Genomic DNA, 19,409 nt, shown 5'->3' with positions numbered 1-19,409 from the left:
GACCATGACTTGCAAGGGGCATATCAAGTCTCTGGGTTGGCAGCACAATGTAGCCCCCTTTCAATTTAATTTGTCTGTTTTCTTATGACATCACTGAAAACAAGGAAGAAAATCTGATCTGAAAAATTCCCAAGCATTAGATCTCCATTTGTAAAACAAAATTTAGCTGGACAATATTGGTGCACTTTCAAGTAGGGATGCACCAAATCCACTATTTTGGATTCGGCCGAAATGCCGAATCCTTTGCAAAATATGCAAATTAGGGGTGGGAAGGGGAAACATTTTTACTTCCTTGTTTTGTGGCAAAAAGTCATGCCATTTCCCTCCCTGCCCCTAATTTGCATATGCAAATTAGGATTCAGTTCGGCTAGGCAGAAGGATTCAGCCGTATCCTGCTGAAAAAGGCAGAATCCTGACCGAAGCCAGAACCGAATCCTGGATTCGGTGCATCCCTACTTTCAAGCTGGTGATCTTTAAAGGAACAGTAACACAAATTAAAGTATATTAAATTAATGATAATGTAATGCACTGTTGGCCTGCAATAGTAAAACTGTTTTTTTTGCTTCAGAAACACTACTGTTTATATAAACAAGCTGCTGTGTAGCCATGGGGGCAGCCATTCAAGGCCGAAGGAGAAAAGATAGGTTACAGAGCAGATAACAGATAAGCTCTATAGTACACAATGAGATTCTACAAATCTGATCTTTTATCAACTATTTGTCTTGTGCTTGAATGGCTGCCCCCATAGCTACACACCAGCTTGTTTATATAAACTATAATAATCTTTCTGAAGCAAACACCCCAGTTTTATCAGAGCAGGGTAATACTACATCATTTATTAATTACTCAAAACCACTTTCATTTTTTTATGTTACTGTTCCTTTAAGCAGTATTAAAAAGAGTCTCAATATTAATTTACAGCAACACCCTTTCGTAAGTATCATTTCACCCTGCAGCATTCCCAAGAGCATGTTTTAACTAGTTGGTATAAAAATAAAGCTATCAAAGAATTTTTAGATTAACGTGGCGTTTTATTGCAGAATCCAAAATTGTATTAATCAGCCTAAAGACATTTGATATCTAGAAATAGTGTATGGCATAGTCACTGACAGTGGTATTTTACTTAAATTCTGTAATTACTGTTTTGTGTTTCTCATATAATTTATTCTTACAATGGCAATTCTGTAGCCCATAACACTGAATGTTAAATCACCCTCAGACGGTGGAATAAAATGCAAATCACTTATGACTGGCAAGTGTAATAAAGCTAAAATATAGAAAATAGGCACTAACCTGCCCATGAACGGAATGCTGCTACAATTCCCAGTTTGCTTGCTTGGAATCGGGCTTCTCTATCCTCTCTAAAAAAAAGTTCAAAGATGAGAATCATTACCTGTTACATGAACAAACATCTTACATTAGTTGAATTTGGAGCGAGACAGACCACATATAAGGTACAGGTATAGGATCTATTATCCAGAATGCTTGAGATCTAGGGTTTTCTGTATAACCCCATACCATAAGTCTACTAAAAACGATTTAAACATTAAATAAACCCAATAGGATTGTCTTGAAAATATGGATTCATGCAGCTTAGTTGGGATCAAGTACAGGTATGGGATCCATTATCTGGAAACCCATTATCCAGAAAGCTCCAAATTACAGAAAGGCTGTCTCCCATATACTCCATTTTATCTAAATAATAGAAAATTTTAAAAATGGTTTCTCTGTAATAATAAAACAGTAACTTGTACTTGATCCCAACTAAGATATAATTAATCCTTATTGGAAGCAAAACCAGCATATTTAAGTAAGCATTATCTGAAAGGTCTATATAAATACACAGTAATCCCTCAAAGTAATGCCGCTCCAAACCTCCAAGGCTAGGGCTTGAGCATGCTCAGTTTGCTCCTCTCCTCATCCCCTCCCCTCACTGCTGTAATCTGAGCCCAGAGCTATGAGCAAGCAGGGAGAGACTCAGGCAGAAAGTGATGTCACACCAAGCCAGTATGGCAGCTGCTATCCTAAACAAATAGAGAACACTTAGCTTGCACTATTGTGTCTTATCTATGGGCAATAAACTGCTTCAGAATCTTTCCTTCTCCTTTAATGTTTACATGATTTTCTAGTAGTAAGGTTAAAGGAATAGTTCAGCATGAAAATAAACATTGGGTAAATAGATAGGCTGTGCAAAATAAAAAATGTTTCTAATATAGTTAATTAGCCAAAAATGTAATCTATAAATTCTAGAGTGACTGTATGTGTAACATAACACTACTTCCTGCTTTTCAGCTCTCTTGGATTCCACTGACTGTTTACCCTGGTTACCAGACAGTAACCAATCAGAGACTTGAGGGGGGCCACATGGGTCATATCTGTTGCTTTTGAATCTGAGCTGAATGCTGAGGATCAATTGCAAACTCTCTGAACAGTTATGTCCCATGTGGCCCCTCTTATAGTCACTGGCTAACTCAGAGTTAGAGAGCTGAAAAGCAGGAAGAAGTGTTCTGGCTATTATGTTACACATCCAGTGACTCCAGCCTTTATTCATTACATTTTTGACTACCGTATATACTCGAGTATAAGCCGACTCGAGTATAAGCCGAGGTACCTAATTTTACCTACGAAAACTGGGAAAACGTATTGACTCTAGTATAAGCCTAGACACAACTACAGCCCTGTCTCCCAGCAGCGCACATTCTGCCAAAGCGACCCCCTCAGCGATCAACCGGACTTCTTTGCAAAGTTGATGGTGACAGAGAATTGCCAAACGGATTACTGTGTGCATTGTCCCACTGTCCCACTACCATGTGCAGAGGGTGCTGTTTGATATTGCCATCACTGTTAATCTTTCGTATAACCAACAGAGGGCGCTGTGTGATATTGCAGTCACTATTAATCTTTCATATAACCAACAGAGGGCACTGTCTGATATTGCAGTCACCGTTATTCTTCCATATAACCAACAGATGGCGCTGTGTGATATTGCAGTCACTGTTATTCTTTTATATAACCAACAGAGGGCACTGTGTGATATTGCAGTCACTGTTATTCTTCCATATAACCAACAGATGGCACTGTGTGATATTGCAGTCACTGTTATTCTTTGATACAACCAACAGAGGGCGCACTGTTAATCTTTCGTATAACCAACAGAGGGCACTGTGTGATATTGCAGTCACTGTTATTCTTTCATATAACCAACAGAGGGCGCTGTGTGATATTGCAGTCACTGTTAATCTTTCATATAACCAACAGAGGGCACTGTGTGATATTGCAGTCACTGTTATTCTTTCATATAACCAACAGAGGGCGCTGTGTGATATTGCAGTCACGGTTATTCTTCCATATAACCAACAGATGGCGCTGTGTGATATTGCAGTCACTGTTATTCTTTCATATAACCAACAGAGGGCGCTGTGTGATATTGCAGTCACGGTTATTCTTCCATATAACCAACAGAGGGCACTGTGTGATTTTGCAGTCACTGTTATTCTTCCATATAACCAACAGATGGCGCTGTGTGATATTGCAGTCACTGTTATTCTTTCATATAACCAACAGAGGGCGCACTGTTATTCTTTCATATAACCAACAGAGGGCGCTGTGTGATATTGCAGTCACTGTTATTCTTTCATATAACCAACAGAGGGCGCACTGTTATTCTTTCATATAACCAACAGATGGCGCTGTGTGATATTGCAGTCACTGTTATTCTTTCATATAACCAACAGAGGGCGCACTGTTATTCTTTTATATAACCAACAGAGGGCGCTGTGTGATATTGCAGTCACTGTTATTCTTTCATATAACCAACAGAGAGCATTGTGGGATATTGCAGTCTCTCCCCAAGTGAACTGTTGGTATAGGAATGATTAAAAGTGACTGCAATCTCAGCTACTCGGGTCGGTACCGCTGACCCGAGGTAGACTTTTTAAGCACATTTTGGATGCTGAAAAACTCGGCTTATACTCGGGTATATACGGTAACTATATTAGAAACATTTTTTATTTAGCACAGCCTATCTATTTACCCAGTTTTTATTTTCACACTGAACTGTTCCTTTAAGCATTACATTTGTTTTTATTATGTAAAAAAACCTGTTTTTGGGTGGAAGAATACCTTAACTTCTTAAAGAATTCAATACAATGCGTTAAAAGACACACACGCCCACATAAAAATTAGAGACACATGAAGAAATGAAGGCAACAAGGTTACTTACTTCAGCTGTCCTTCAGCAGTGTCTGGATTGTGTCTGTAGTGAAAATCTGTGTATGGTGCTAGAATTTGCTACAAACAAATGAATAAATATTAGCAATTCTGCTGGTGACACAGAGGAGAATCAGCAGGTCATTATAACAGTGCCCACCTCTAATTCAGTATCAGCGCGCACATACTGCCGTGTGTCTGGGTGATTAAGAAGGTGCAGAATGGTGGTGATGAGAGCCTCGTTGATGCGACTCAGCTGGCAGTCAATCACATTTTTCAGGATAGTGCTCAGTCCACCTCTCAGCGCCACCACTTCTGGGTTCTGAAGTGCTAGGGATCAAGAAAAACAAAATTAAAAAGATTTACACTCTGATGACCAAGTTTTAAGACGGCACCAAAGCCGATGTTGGACGAATCAAAGGATCTTCTGGAAATTAACTACACTGGATTCAAACTCTTACAGTCATTCGATTTTACTGGGTTGGATCATCAAAAACCCAAGCAATTTGGCTGGGTTAAGCTAAATGCACCCAGTGTAAAAAATGGATTTGATGACGAGTCAAATATTTGTTAAAAGAAAAAAAAAAAAAGAAAGAATTCTCCCAATTCTAAGACTTTAACTTTTACCATATTCGCATAGGGCTCCTGACCCATCCCCAACCACAATGGTGGCCCTTTTAAAGGAAAACTATAACCCTCACAATGTAGGTCTCTATAAAAATATATTGCATAAAACAGCTCATATGTAAAACCCTGCTTCATGTAAATAAACCATTTTCATAATAATATAATTTTTTAGTAGTATGTGCCATTGGGCAATCCTAAATAGAAAACAGCCATTTTAAAAAATAAGGGCAGCCCCCTGGGATCGTATGATTCACGGTGCACACAAACATACCATACGTGTTAGGTCACATGAGCCAATTAACAGACAGAGTTGTGTATTTTGCTTCCTCACTTCTTCCTGTTACAGTTAGAGCTGCAGTATTTCTGGTCAGGTGATCTCTGAGGCAGCACACAGACCATCACGAAATGGTGGTTCAAGGCAAGAGATGTAAAAGGGCAATATTTACTTAAAAATATTTTCCAGTTTTGATAAGATTCTTTATTATGCCACTTAATATGATGTAAACTATCTGTTGCTTAAGTGTTCATTTTGGGGGTATAGTTTTCCTTTAACTTATATCACATTAGCACAGGGCTCCTGACCCATCCCCAACCACAGTGGTGGCCTTTTTAAAGGAAAACTATACCCCTCAAACAATGAATGAAAACAATGAAGAAAAGTTAAAATTCAGACGCCCATTGACTTATATTGCATTTGGACAAAATAGTCGCGCATATAAAAATTGGCTCTCGCATCAAAATTATTTTGATGTCCACTGACTTCAATTTGTTTCGCCAAGTTTTTGGCGAAGCGAAACAGTTTCGCCCCTCACTTATATTTGCTACATGGCAGCACATAAACCAGTGCAATTAGCATCAGAATTTAATAATCAGCCCTGTAGCATCAGCTTATATTACAGAACAACCACATTTTCTGCTGGATAATTAGTGACGACCCCTAAGCTTAGCTTCTCAACAGCCAATCAGAGCCCACTGAGCATGTGAGTGTCACAGACACTTTCCAAGATGGTGACCCCCTGTGACAAGTTTGAAGTCCTGGATCATTGCTGCTATTGACAAGCTGAAAATTTAGCCTTGTGCAATAAGTTCCGCATATAAAATATGGCATTTAGCCATATGAATTTTTAGGGTTTATTTCTCCTTTAAAGCATAATTTGTAACAAAAAAAGTGGAAAGAGTCCTTAGGGCAGGGTGCATGTGAATGTTATGTATGGAAATGTTGCACTCCTCTATGTAGAACAATGTGAGCAGACCCAAGCAAGGCACTAACCTAGTTCACACAATATAGCAATGCAGGCTCGCACCAGTCTGTCCCTCTCCTGAAGGCCATCGTTTCCAACGGCTATTAAGGAATTGGTTATGGAGCTAGGAAATAAGGAAGCATTCACAGTAATCATCTGAAAAAAAAAAAAAACAAGAAAGGGTTATAAGACAAAAAGTTATCATATTTATTATATTATAGTTTAGGGCTCTAGAAAGTTAATTTGAGCCAGTATAGATAGGGAAGCATGGGCAAACTTTGCTCAGTACAGGTATGAGATTGATTATCCAGAATGCTTGGGAACTGAGGCATTCTGGATAAGGGATCTTTCTGTAATTTGAGTACAGAAAAGTTACAGTCTACTAAAAAAGCATTTAAACAATAATTAAACTAGGGATGCACAAAATCCACTATTTGGGATTTGACCGAATCCCAGAATCCTTTGTGAAAGATTCGACCGAATACCGAACAGAATCCTAATTTGCATATGCAAATTAGGAGCAGGAAATCCTTGTATCGTGATGAAAAGTAATGTGATTTACATTCCCGCCCCTAATTTACATGTGCAAATTAGGATTCTGAATTGGTTCGGCCAGGCACAAGGATTCGTCCAAATCCTATGAAAAAGGCTGAATCCTGGCCGAATCCAAAATGTAAGGCCACGGATTTTTGCAACCCTAAATGGTCCACTTTGCCATTTTGTTCAGTGTTAATGATGTGACGGGCTGCTGGGAGAATGGCCTAAGCAAAAATGTCAAGACACAGAGTGGGCACAGCCAAAACACTAGCTTTGATACTTCATTTATCATATGACTGCTGTATAGTCTGACACATAAAACTGCTCTATGACACAGACTTAAAGTTGCCCTTTAAAATATCTCAATGTCTTAAGCTGCGTAAAAATATATCCCACTTAAAGGCGTTGTTAACCTTTGAGCTAAGATTTAGTATGATGTAGAGAGTGATATTATAGTGAGCAATTGCTTTTCATTTTTTATTATTTGTGGTTATTTAGCTTTTTATTCAGCGGCTCTTGCAATGTCAGGATTCCGGTAGCTAGGGTCTAAGTTACCCTAGCAACCATGCATTGATTTGAACAAGAGACTAGAATATATATATATATATATATATATATATATATATATATATATATATACACACACACACACACCCACCCTCCTTAGGCATGCCTGTTACTCATGGCATGAACATAACCGAACGATGATATATGGAGTAAAGGGAGTAAATATAGATATAATTTTCTTCTAAAATGTGTTTCCAGCTGCAAAGATAATTTTAACACAGATCTTAAAGAGATTGTTCACCTTTGAGATAACTTTTAGTATGATGTAGAAAGTGATATTCTGAGAGTTATTTAGCTTTTTATTCAGCAGCTCTTCAGTTTGCAGTTTCTGCATTCTGGTTGCTAGGGTCCAAATTACCCTAGCAACCATGCAGTCATTTGAATGAGACGCTAGAATATGAATAGGAGAGGCCTGAATCTAAAGGAGTAATAAAAAGTAGCAATAACAATAAATTAGTAGCCTTACAGAGCATTTGCTTTTTAGATGGGGGCAGTGACCCCCATTTGAAAGCTGGAAAGAGTCAGAGTAAAAAAAGGCAAATAATTTATGAACTATAAAAAATAAATAATGAAGACTTATTGAAAAGTTGTGTCCATTCTATAACATACTAAAAGTTAACCTAAAGGTGAACCAGCCCTTTAAGTCACACGGAAATGTTCGGCATCCCAAGCAGTCAGAATAGTAAAAGAGCAGATGTAGTGGGTGCAACAGCCTAATTTTCACAGTGTGCGTACATGTGCTTTTATTAGAAAGAGGAATCATAGCACGTTGCATGAGTTAAAGGGACAGTCACGCTGGCAATGCACGGCATCCATAGAATGTGCATGATCAACTGGATGAGAAGCAAAGATCAGCTGAGGACTTGCATAGGCACAAGAGAATGACAGCAATAGTGCGTGTGTGTGTGCTTATATACGCAACACTTGATGCTGGATGTGCAAAGCAAGGAGAATTATTTAGGAAAGTAACGTTGGCTGGGAGGTGCCACACACAACAGGTTTCACTTTCATGTGCAGGATAGCATCACAGATATGGGATCAGTTATCCAGAAACCTATTATCCAGAAAGCTCTGAATTACACAAAGGCTGTCTCCCATAGACTCCATTTCATCCAAATTGTAAAAAAGGATTTCCTTTTTCTCTGTAATAATAAAACAGCAGCTTGTACTTGATCCCAACTAAGATATAATTAATCCTTATTGGAGGCAAAACCAGCCTATTGGGTTTATTTCATGTTTACATAATTTTCTAGTAGACTTAAAGGGGTTGCTCACCTTCAAACAACTAGTTGTTTTCAGATAGGTCACCAGAAAAAACACATTTTTCCAATTACTTTCTATTTTCTACATGTCACTGTTTTTCTAATATTGAAGTGTAAAGTGTAATTGTTCACATTTTAAAGCAGCTCTGGTGGGGAGGGGGGTCGCCGACCCTGTAAACTGTTCTAAATTGATACATTTAGTATCCCTGAGTTTCATTACAGGCAGCTGTTAGAATTGATACAACAGTTGCTAATACTCCAGAGATGCTTCTGAGAAATGTATCAATCCGGGAATTTGGAGTTGGTCGAAGTTTGATATTAGAAATACGGACCTTGATAAATAACCCCCTAACTCACTGGCCCCATCCAAAACCAAATGATGTATTGTTAATGTTACTTTTTATTACTCATCTTTCTATACTGGCCTCTCCTATTCATATTCCAGTCTCTTATTCAAAATCCCCAATTTCAAACCGAATAAACCGCTCAAAGCTCACCCTCCCATTGGCTGCTCCTTTCTATCCCTGTTTGATGCTCAGTCCGCAGGGTCCCCCCCCCGCTCCACGTAGATTCAATACCAAACAGATGGACAGCACTCCATTCAGTGAAATAGCAAATTTATTGCAGGCTCCTACAAGGATCCAACGGCCTACGCGTTTCAGGATACAATCCCTTAATCATAGGCCTATGATTAAGGGATTGTATCATGAAACGCGTAGGCCGTTGGATCCTTGCAATAAATTTGCTATTTCACTGAATGGAGTGCCGTCCATCTGTTTGGTATTGAATCTTATTCAAAATCAATGCAGGTTGCTGGGGTAATTTGAACCCTAGCAACCAGATTGCTGAAATTGCAAATTGAAGAGCTGCTGAATATAAAGCTAAATAACTCAAAAACCATACATAAAAAATGAAAACCAATTGCAAATTGGCTCAGAATATCACTCTCTACATCATACTAAACACATACTCTACGTATTCTAAACACGACATGACAGCTGAGTTTTTACTATAGAGACTAATAAAGCCATTGACTGTTAATGGTCTGGAGCTGGTAGGGTGGCATAACACTCATGTTATTGTTCAGTCCAAGGGCATTTATAAGGGAATTTTATTATTGCCATCTGACCTTAGCAACCAAGTTGCTGAAATTGCAAACTGAAGAGCTGCTGAATAAAAAAATAAATAAATGGAGGACAAATATATATAAAAAAAAACTGCAAATGTTCTCAGATCACTCTCTACGTCATACTAAAAGTTAATTTAAAGGCGAGCAGCCCCTTTAATCAGCTTTCTGATTACCGCAGTGAGCAAGCAGACAGAATTTTCAATGTCACAATGAAGCAAGTCAAATAAAACATCCACAAAATAAAAAATAAAACAAACTGTCTCTACCATAATTGCCCATTTAAAATGAATGCTTTGAAGTTGCACTGTATAAGTACCATCTCTATGGAAATTGTCTCTGGGCCCCAAATACCGCACTGTTTACTGTACCTTTCTGACTAGCCGAAGCGCTTGCGTCCTCTCAACTTCATTACTCTGTTGTATATCTATGCACCTGGAGATAATAAGAAAAAGTGATAAAGTGTTAAATCCCTTTTATTGCCTACCTTCCACCTGTCCCTATTTAGATTTCCAAAATGTCAAAGTTCTGTAAATAAAATGCATTCAACACATTCAAAATGCCATGAGCAATAAACTGCTCAAAATAGTCTGTGTTCAAACTGATTTTGCCTTAAAGGAAATATAGGCATTTGTTTGTCAGTATCAATACATGGAGCTGCTGTACTTTTTCCAGCACATACAGGTATGGGACCTGTATGTCCAGAATGCTCGGGACCTGGGGTTTTTCTTTCCGTAATTGGGATCTTAATACCTTAAGTCTACTAGAAAATCATGTAAACATTAAATAAACCTAATAGGCTGGTTTTGCTTCAAATAAGGATTAATTATATCTTAGTTGGAATCAAGTACAAGCTACTGTTTTATTATTACATAGAAAAAGGAAATATTTTTTTTAAAATGTGGATTATTTGGAGTCTATGGGAGACGGCCTTTCTGTAATTCGGAGCTTCCTGGATAACTGGTTTCCGGATAAAGGATCCCATAGCTATATCACCAATAACCTATTTCTGCCCCCCTTTATCCACCTCTAGCCCCTTTTCTTTTTCTGTCCTTCACCTCTTCTCTCCTATCACATGCAGAAATGCTGTATTTGTATGTGAGCACTATAAGGGCAGAGACACACGCTCAGATTTGGGGAGATTATTCGCCCAGCGACAAATCTCCTCTTCTTCGGGGAGACTAATCTCCCCCAACTGCCTCCCACCAGCTAGAATGTAAATCGCCGGCGGGATGGCAATCTGTGCGATTCGTTTTCCAAAGTCGCCCGAAGTTGCCTCACGTTGGCGATTTAGATTCTAACCGGCGGGAGGCAGTTCGGGGGAAATTAGTCGCCCCGAAGAAGAGGCGATTTATTGCCGGGCAACTAAATCTTCCCGAATCTGAGCATGTCTCTGCCCTTAGAAGCAAACTTTCTAACCATTCCATGCTGACAGCTTCATTGTTTCCTTCTAACAGTGAACGCAATGGTACATTTTCCCTTTGCACAGGAGTCACCTACTCTTCAACTGGCAGAAGGAAGAATTCTGTACCCCTTGCTCATATCCAATCAAAAAGTAGTTCACTCCTACACAAAGGGGAAATGTGCCTACCAGTGAGATGAGAGACTGAAGCTGTCATAGTTAACTGGAGGGAAGCAGGTTCAGTATCTGGTCCGTGACAACTGCACCCTGCAAACATTTAAAAATGTGTCCATAACATCCACATTATTTTAAAGGAAAACACTTTTTTTCAGTTCAACTGTATTTAAAAAGTGTGCCAGAAACACCCTTAATCGGGCGCTTTTTATTTTTGTAGATTTATTTTTTTTCATTTGGGTTAAACTTTTCCAGCCAGCATCTTGCACAGCTTAGTGAGAGGAATGACAATATAATGTAGTGTTGCCCTGCACTGGTAAAACTGGTGTGTTTGCTTCAGAAACACTCAGCCATTCGAGCACAGGATACACAGCAGATACCAGATAAGTTCTGAAGAATCCCATTGTATATTACATAGATTATCTATCTGCTGTGTATCCTGTGCTTTTGCTCCTTTTTCAGCTTTATATGGCTGCCCCCATGGCTACAAAGCAGCTTGTTTGAATAAACTATAGTAGAGATTCTAAAGCAAACAGCAGTTTTACCAGTGCAGCGTAACAGCACATTATATTTTCATAACTTTAAGGGAGAACAAAAGGTCTTTTTACTTGGGGTGTGAAAATTAAGTCACCCCCAAGTGATCGCATATACTTACGTGAAACCCCAGCGAGTACCATTGAGCGATCGGCTTCCTTCTTCTTTCTTCTTGTGGGTGCGCATGCATAGTAGCACGAAAACCCAAACTTTAACGAAAAAGTAATTTAATTTGTTCTACTGCGCAAGCGTCTGCCCCGGGAAATTTGAATAAGGAAGATGATCGCAGCACCCCTGATTAGCAGTCTAAAATGTAAATACACAACCACTAAAAAGAGCATATGAATCTAAAATGCAAAATTGCGCCCTGTGTATGTTTACCTTTTTTGGATTTCGATCTTCTTTAAAACAAAATATCTTTTTTTAATATTATTATGGCCAATAATTCTATTAACACATTAATATTAGTAATAAATGTAAAATATCTACAACTGTGTTCTTATTTTTAACAAGGATATACATACCTGGCTATCAAGTAATCAACTTTCAAAGTCAGCACCTTTTGTAAAATACTGGAATCTCTGATAAGATATCGAAGAGCCCGGAGACCAGCTGCTCGCACTTCTTTTGCTTCATTTAACAAAGCTAATCGCAAACTGCAATAATAAGAACAATGCAGTTATTATAAGCATTATTATGTACATAGCATCATCTACAGGAACTCTACAGACACACTCTGCTTCAGGACAGTGAAACATTCCATATACTGTAGTTTAATAACAGTCAAGTGCCTTTCAACTGTTTTCATGAAGCTAGCCAACTCAGATAGCATGTTCAAGAGTCTGACTATACAGGTATGGGACCTGTTATCCAGAATGCCTGGGACCAGGGGGTTTCCAGATATCAGATCGTTCTGTAATTTGGATCTTCCTACCTTAAGTCTACTACAATATCATGTAAACATTAAATAAACCCAAAAGGTTGGTTTTGCCTCCAATAAAGATTAATTATATCTTAGTACAGGTATGGGACCAGTTATCCAGAATGCCTGGGACCTGGGGCTTTCCAGATAACGGATCTTTCCGTAATTTGGATCTTCATATCTTAAGTCTACTAGAAAATCATGTAAACATTAAATAAACCCAATAGGTTGATTTTGCTTCCAATAAGTATTAATTATATCTTAGTTTGGATCAAGTAGAAGCTACTGTTTTATTATTACAGAGAAAAAGGAAATCATTTTTAAAAATGTAGATTATTTCATTAAAATCGAGTCAATGGGAGATGGCCTTTCCGTAATTCTGAGCTTTCTGGATAACTGATCCCATACCTGTATTACAAATTACAATATGAAGCTAAAATGTCTGTCAATCTGTTGAGATGTGTGTAAATAGAACTGAAACACAAGGCTTCCTTTATATCTAGGGGTGTTTACTGCCACTGGTTCAGTTACACCAGCTGACATTCAGATAGAATGAACTCATAAGAGTGGACAGATCTTGTTTGCTCACAACATGTGATCTTATGCCTATGGCAAAAACAAGTTACAATCCCCAATCTCTGCTCCACAAAGCAGCATTGCAAACAGTGCCTTTAAAGGGGTTGTTTTACCTTTGATTTAACTTTTAGTATGATGTAGAGAGTCATTTTCGGAGACAATTTGTAATTGGTTTTTCATTTTTTAGGGTTATTTAGCTTTTTATTCAGCAGCTCTCCAGTCTGTAATTTCAGTAATTTGGTTGCCATAGTTATTACCCTAGCAACCATACATTGATTTGAATAAGAGACTGGAATCTGAATAGAAAGATGAGTAATTAAAAGTAGCAATAATAATAAAGTTGTAGCCTTACAGAGCATTTTTTTTTTTTTAGATGGGGTCAGTGGCCCCCATTTTCAAAAGTTGCTTTGAATCGACCATCACCTTTCCAAACACTTTTTTTTCAGTTTAGTTTTTTTTTGGATAGTCAACCAGAAATCAAGACTTTTTTTCAATTGCTTTCCATGTTTCATTTTCCAAAATTGAAGTCTAAAATTGAATGTTCCTGTCTCTGGTGTTTCAGTCTGGCAGTTGAATGATCCAGGTGCAGATTCTGAACGGTTACAATTTGCTCCATTAGTTGATACATAATCTCTGGAGTATTAGGAACTATTGTATCAATTCTAACAGCTGCCTTTAATGAAACTCATGGATTTTGCTCAGCAGGGACAAAGATAAGAAATGTATCAACTAAATGAATCAATTAAGAACAGTTAAAGAGTCTGCACTGCAACCCCCCCGAGCTGCTTTAGGGTCAGGGCACGCGCTCGGATTCGGGGAGATTAGTCGCCCATCGACAAATCTCCTCTTCTTTGGGGCAACTAATGTCCCAGAACTGCCTCCCACCAGCTAGAATGTAAATCACCGGCAGGATGGCACTCAGAGCTTCATTTTCCGAAGTCGGCCAAAGCCTCCTCGTGAGGCAACTTTGGGCGACTTCGGTAAACAAAGCCATCAGAGTGCCATATCGCCGGCGATTTACATTCTAACCGGTGGGAGGCAGTTCGGGGACATTAGTCGACCTGAAGAAGAGGAGATTTGTCGACGGGCAACTAATCTCCCCAAATCTGAGCATGTGCCCTGACCCTTAAAAGGTGAAAAATGAAACTTTACATTTCGACATTAGAAAATAGAAAGCAATTGTAAAGTCTTTATTTCTGGAGAACAATTTGAAAACAACTGAACTGGAAAAAGTGTTTGAAGGTGAACAACCCCTTTCAGAGCCAGACTGGCAGCCTGGGCAAAAAAAAATAAATAAATTAAAACTTGTATATCAGTGTCCACCTAGTGGGTTTGTCAACCCTCTATGCATGCAGACAAAAATAATCCTCAAAATACTTAAAATAAAAAAAATTGCAGTACTGATATACTGCATAGGTGCTATAATTCATCAGTGCAGTTGCCTAAATAAAGCTCCCCATAGACGCGACGATTCTTCTTGCCGAACGACCGATTTTAGGGAAGCCCGACCAATCCTTCAAAATTATCGTGCGGTTAGTGGTATTTGAACGATCGTACATCTTACGATTTTTCTGCCAACATCTGTCAGGAAATTGATCGGCCAGGTCAAAAAATCTTTGTCGGTCCCAGTGCAATCTATCTATGTTTGCAGGGCCAAGCAGGAACCTCCCCTTTGTTTTCCTGGCAAATTGGTCTTTTTAATTGATGGTAAATTCGTACAATCGTTCCGAGAAGATCGTGGTCTCACGATCAGGATCTGATCTTTTAAAAATCTCAACATCTATGGCCAGCTTAAATCAATCAAACAGCTTGAAAATTAAAGTAAAGGTCCAAATGGCTGTTATGGGGAAACACTCTGGTGCAATTTAGCATCTGTTACTAAATCAGCCCCAGTGTATTTATTAAAGGCAAGATGCTAGAGGCAATTTTAATAATAAGGTTAGCCAATAAATCCATGCATCATACAGATAAATTCATTAAAAAAAAACCCATAAAATATGCTGCCTGTGTCAATGACCCCCATTTTAAAGACCAATTGCAATGTTGCTAGAAATGTAACAATGTTTAACAAAACAATTTAAACAACAGATAAAAGAAAGCAATAAAGAAAGAGGGTAAAAAATAGATAGGGCATTCTTGAACATACAGAATTTGAGATGCTGGCCACCTGTCTACTTTTTTGCTTCTCTTAGGGTCAGGGCACATGCTCAGGTCAATGGAAATTAGTCGCCCGGCAACAAATCTCTTCTTCGAGGAGACTAATCTACCCAAACTGCCTCCCGCGGCTAGAATGTAAATCGCCGGCGGGATAGCCTCACGCGGAAACTTTGGGCGACCTCAGAAAACAAATCGCTCCGAGTGCCATCCCGCCGACAATTTTCATTCTACCCGGCGGGAGGCAGTTTGGGGAAATTAGTCGCCCCAAAGAAGAGGAGATTTGTCGAAAAACTGCTCGAATCTGAGCATGTGCCCTGACCCTTATTTTCTGTGCTTTTTCTTTCTTCCCTCTCTATTTCTCTTTGTGTTCCCTCATTTATGCCTTGTTCTTTGGAACTATGCAAACTTGCCCCATACTTGTATATATGTATATTAGGGAAATTAAAGGGGTGTAAAGGTGAAATGGGCCGCTTTGTGCAGTTAATCTCTAACCAGGCGCGACTGGTGGCACTAGCGTTGCCACCCGGCCGGTATCTTACCGGCCTAGCTGGTAAAATACCTGCCAAGGCCGGCAATGTAGTCGTCGGTAAATTTGTAATACGATTAAAAAGCTAAGTTCAATCCCCTTGAACTTCGCTTTTCTTTGTGGTTCCTTTAGTGTCCATGGCCGGCCCCACCCCCTTTGATGTCACGCCCGCCCATTTTGACGTCACGGCCCGCCCCTTTCTGTCCCTGCCCCCCGCCAGCCGGGAAAGAAATTTTAAAAAGGTGGCAACCCTAGGTGGCACCAGTAGCCTTTAATCTTTCTGCCTGCTGACTTTCTCAAGTCTCCCTTGCTGTCATTCTCCCGGCTACGCTGGCCACAGAATGTTATTTATATTTAAAATGGGTTAACTATATCTTATCTTCTAACAGAGAGCTCCTCTTCCTTACACAGTGCTGTTTGGAGGTGCTACTGGATGGTGAGCACAGAGGTTCAAAGTTAAATACTATGCAAACTGTCCACTCATGCTGCATGCACTGCAATGCGGAAGAGGAGCACTCTGTTAGAAGATAAGCTATATTTGACCTGTTTAAACATTCTGTGGCCAGCTTTAGCAGGGAGAATGACAGCAAGAGAGACATGAGAAATTCAGCAGGCAGAAAGATTAAAGGCTACTGGTGCCACCAGCCATGCCTGGTTAGAGATTAACTGCACAAAGCGACCCATTTCACCTTTAAATACAGCGGCCCACCGTGCATTTGCCGGAGCGCACAGATTGCCAGTCCGGGCCTGACCCCTTTAATAACATACTAAAATACACTTAAAGGTGAATCACCCCTTTAATTCCCCTAATATACATGCAATGGGAGGACTACTGGTGGGCATGCTAAATGACTGAATGAGTTTTCTCCATCTTGGCTTTCACCCTCGCCCTGACTGTTAAGTTTTAAATTCCCGCATAACATGTATGTGCAATATAAAATTTAAAAAGATTAAAAAGAATACAAAACCTCTTACCATATAATAATGTCTTCATACATAAAACCTAATTTTTCTTCATTATGGCCAACGTTGCATAGAAGCTGCAAGACAAGAAGTTAAAAGGTCAGGCTGAGATTGTACAACTGTAACCCCTTAGACAAGCGGCCTATCAGAACACATTGGAGATAAGAGCACTGCTATGATGGACTCAACATAAAAATAGCCTATAGGACCTTTCCATTTTATACCACCCCCAAAAGTAAAAAATGCTTTCAATTCAGATGTACTTCAGTCCGTACAACTGTGTTCATGATAGATAGTTTTATTGAGATTTAATTTGTCATAAGCAAGATAAAATACACAAATTTCTGGCCCCCAAAATGGCTTCAGACCAAAATTAATGTCTAAAACCCCATCCTATACAGTAGTGATCCCCAACCAGGGGCTCATGAGCAACATGTTACTCACCAACCCCTTGGATGTTGCTCCCAGTAGCCTCATAGCAGGTGCTTATTTTTAAATTCCAGACTTGGAGGCAAGTTTTGGTTTCATAAACCCCATTTGCACTGGCAAACAGAGCCTCCTGTAGCTGCCAGTCAACATAGGGGCTACCAAATAGTCAATCACAGCCCATATTTAGCTTCACTCAGGAAAATTGTGCCTGCTTGTGTTGCTCCTCAACTCTTTTTACATATGAATGCGGCTCACAGGTATAAAATGTTGGAGAACCCCAATATACAGAATAATCATGCCACTGCAACCATAGGAAGAATATTGTATCCTTCACATGCTTATGAAAATCCCCTTCCTCCCAGTCTTTTCAATCTGATAATTCGCCATGGGTAGAGAGAGCCCAAGCAGTCAGAAGCACAGTAAAAAGCTGGTCAATGCTTGGCCAATAGAAAAGTCAATCATCTACTAGGGGGTCACTCCCCAGGTCCAAGGCTTTGGTGGCAGATCTTCTGCAGACCTAAAGCTGGCCATAGAAGCAAAAGTATAGACGTACGAATAGGAGTTTCGTACGTTTTTCGGACCGTGTGTGGATCGTCCAATTTTTAATACCATGGCAATCGATAGTTTAGTCGATGGGACAGGATAAAAGATTTCTGTCGCTAACGATAATATCTCTGCATGTGTTGCCTATATGACGATATCAGTAGGAGACTGTCACTACTATTTGTCAGCCATAACTTTCTTACGATTGCGGTAAAGAGCAGAACATGGTCTGATTTGTTCTTTTACTTCTTTATTTAATCTGAATGGTTAGTGGCAGGTCGATTGAAGATTGGGACATCTGATCATATGTCAGATACAAAGGTAAAATCTGCATGTCTATGGCCATCTTAAAGGGATTCTGTCATGATTTTTATGGTGTAGTTTTTATTCCTAAATTACACTGTTTACACTGCAAATAACACACTCTACCATATAGAATTTCATTCCTAAGTGTATTTTTTTAGTTGTAATATTAGTGTGTAGGCGCCATCTCAGGTCATTTTGCCTGGTCCTGTGCTTTCAGAAAGAGCCAGCACTTTAGGATGGAACTGCTTTCTGACAGGCTGTTGTTTCTCCTACTAATGTAACTGAAGGAGTCGCAGTGGGACCTGGATTTTACTATTGAGTGCTTATATCTACAGGAGGCTGTTATCTGGTTACCTTCCCATTGTTCTGTTGATGGGCTGCTGGGGGAAAGGGAAGCGGTTGATATCACTTCAACTTGCAGTGCAGCAGTAAAGAGTGACTGAAGTTTATCAGAGTACAAGTCACATGACTGGAGGCACCTAGGACACCAACAATATGTCTAGCCCCATGTCAGATTTCAAAATGAAATATACAAATATCAGTTTGCTCTTTTGAAAAACGAATTTCAGTGCAGAAGTCTGCTGGAGCAGCACTATTAACTGATGCATTAAAAAAAACATGTTTTCCCATGACAGAATCCAGGGTAAGTGAACCTGCTTTGGCCACCAGTTTGAAACTCAACCAATTTATTGAAAAGTAAAATGGTAGATGCCTCCTAAACCTCTAAACAGCCGCTAAACATACAACATCCTAGGCACGCACATAATGTAAACATTATCAACTTTTGATCCAGGGACTAGTCCGATTGCCATTTTGGAGTCAGGAAGGAATTTTTTCCCCCTCGGAGGCAAATTGGAGAGGCTTCAGATGGGTTTTTTTGCCTTCCTCTGAAACAACTGGCAGTTAGGCAGGTTAAAAAAGCTAAAAGGTTGAACTCGAATGGACGTGTGTCTTTTTTCAAGCTAACTTATTATGTTACTATGTTCTTTCTGACTATTTAGCAGTGCAAAGAATAAAGGAAACTTTCCCAACTTTGGTGGATTGGTCATGTATTATCATATTATTTGAGAGGTGCCAATAGATCCATTATGCTGGGCAGGACAGAGCAGACAGTTGTTTTTACAAACCACTTACCTTTCAACAAATACCTTTGATGTTAAATGTGCTTTGTGAGGACTGCACAGTTCAAAGGCACTGAACAATTAGACAATAAGAGGGCTCAAACAGTAATAAACATTTTAAGCTCACGTTTACACTTACTGACAAACATCACTGCAGATCCTTCTCCCATGACCTTTTACAAAAAAG

At 39.3% G+C, this 19,409-nt stretch overlaps 1 protein-coding gene across 3 annotated transcripts in view; it reads right to left on the bottom strand.

Moving 5' to 3' along the window:
* LOC108718405 (rapamycin-insensitive companion of mTOR-like) overlaps positions 1-19,409 on the bottom strand; it is a 99,832-nt gene that overhangs the window by 41,380 nt on the left and 39,043 nt on the right. For 2 of the 3 annotated variants that reach the window (XM_041569517.1, XM_041569513.1), the window contains exons 4-10: positions 16,836-16,900; positions 12,204-12,335; positions 9,941-10,004; positions 6,107-6,233; positions 4,370-4,539; positions 4,223-4,290; positions 1,294-1,361 (exon numbers count right to left, since the gene is read on the bottom strand). In XM_041569517.1, coding sequence (XP_041425451.1) covers positions 1,294-1,361; positions 4,223-4,290; positions 4,370-4,539; positions 6,107-6,233; positions 9,941-10,004; positions 12,204-12,335; positions 16,836-16,900 — 694 coding nt within the window. Of the gene's footprint in view, positions 1-1,293; positions 1,362-4,222; positions 4,291-4,369; positions 4,540-6,106; positions 6,234-9,940; positions 10,005-11,800; positions 12,164-12,203; positions 12,336-16,835; positions 16,901-19,409 lie in introns of those variants that run through there. The other variant, XM_041569525.1, reaches the window with a different exon arrangement.

The sequence above is a fragment of the Xenopus laevis genome, chromosome 1L (assembly GCF_017654675.1).
Source record: "Xenopus laevis strain J_2021 chromosome 1L, Xenopus_laevis_v10.1, whole genome shotgun sequence".
NCBI classification, from domain to species: domain Eukaryota; kingdom Metazoa; phylum Chordata; class Amphibia; order Anura; family Pipidae; genus Xenopus; species Xenopus laevis.
The sequence above is the reverse complement of the archived record's forward strand: the minus strand, read 5'-3'. Positions and strand labels throughout refer to the sequence as shown.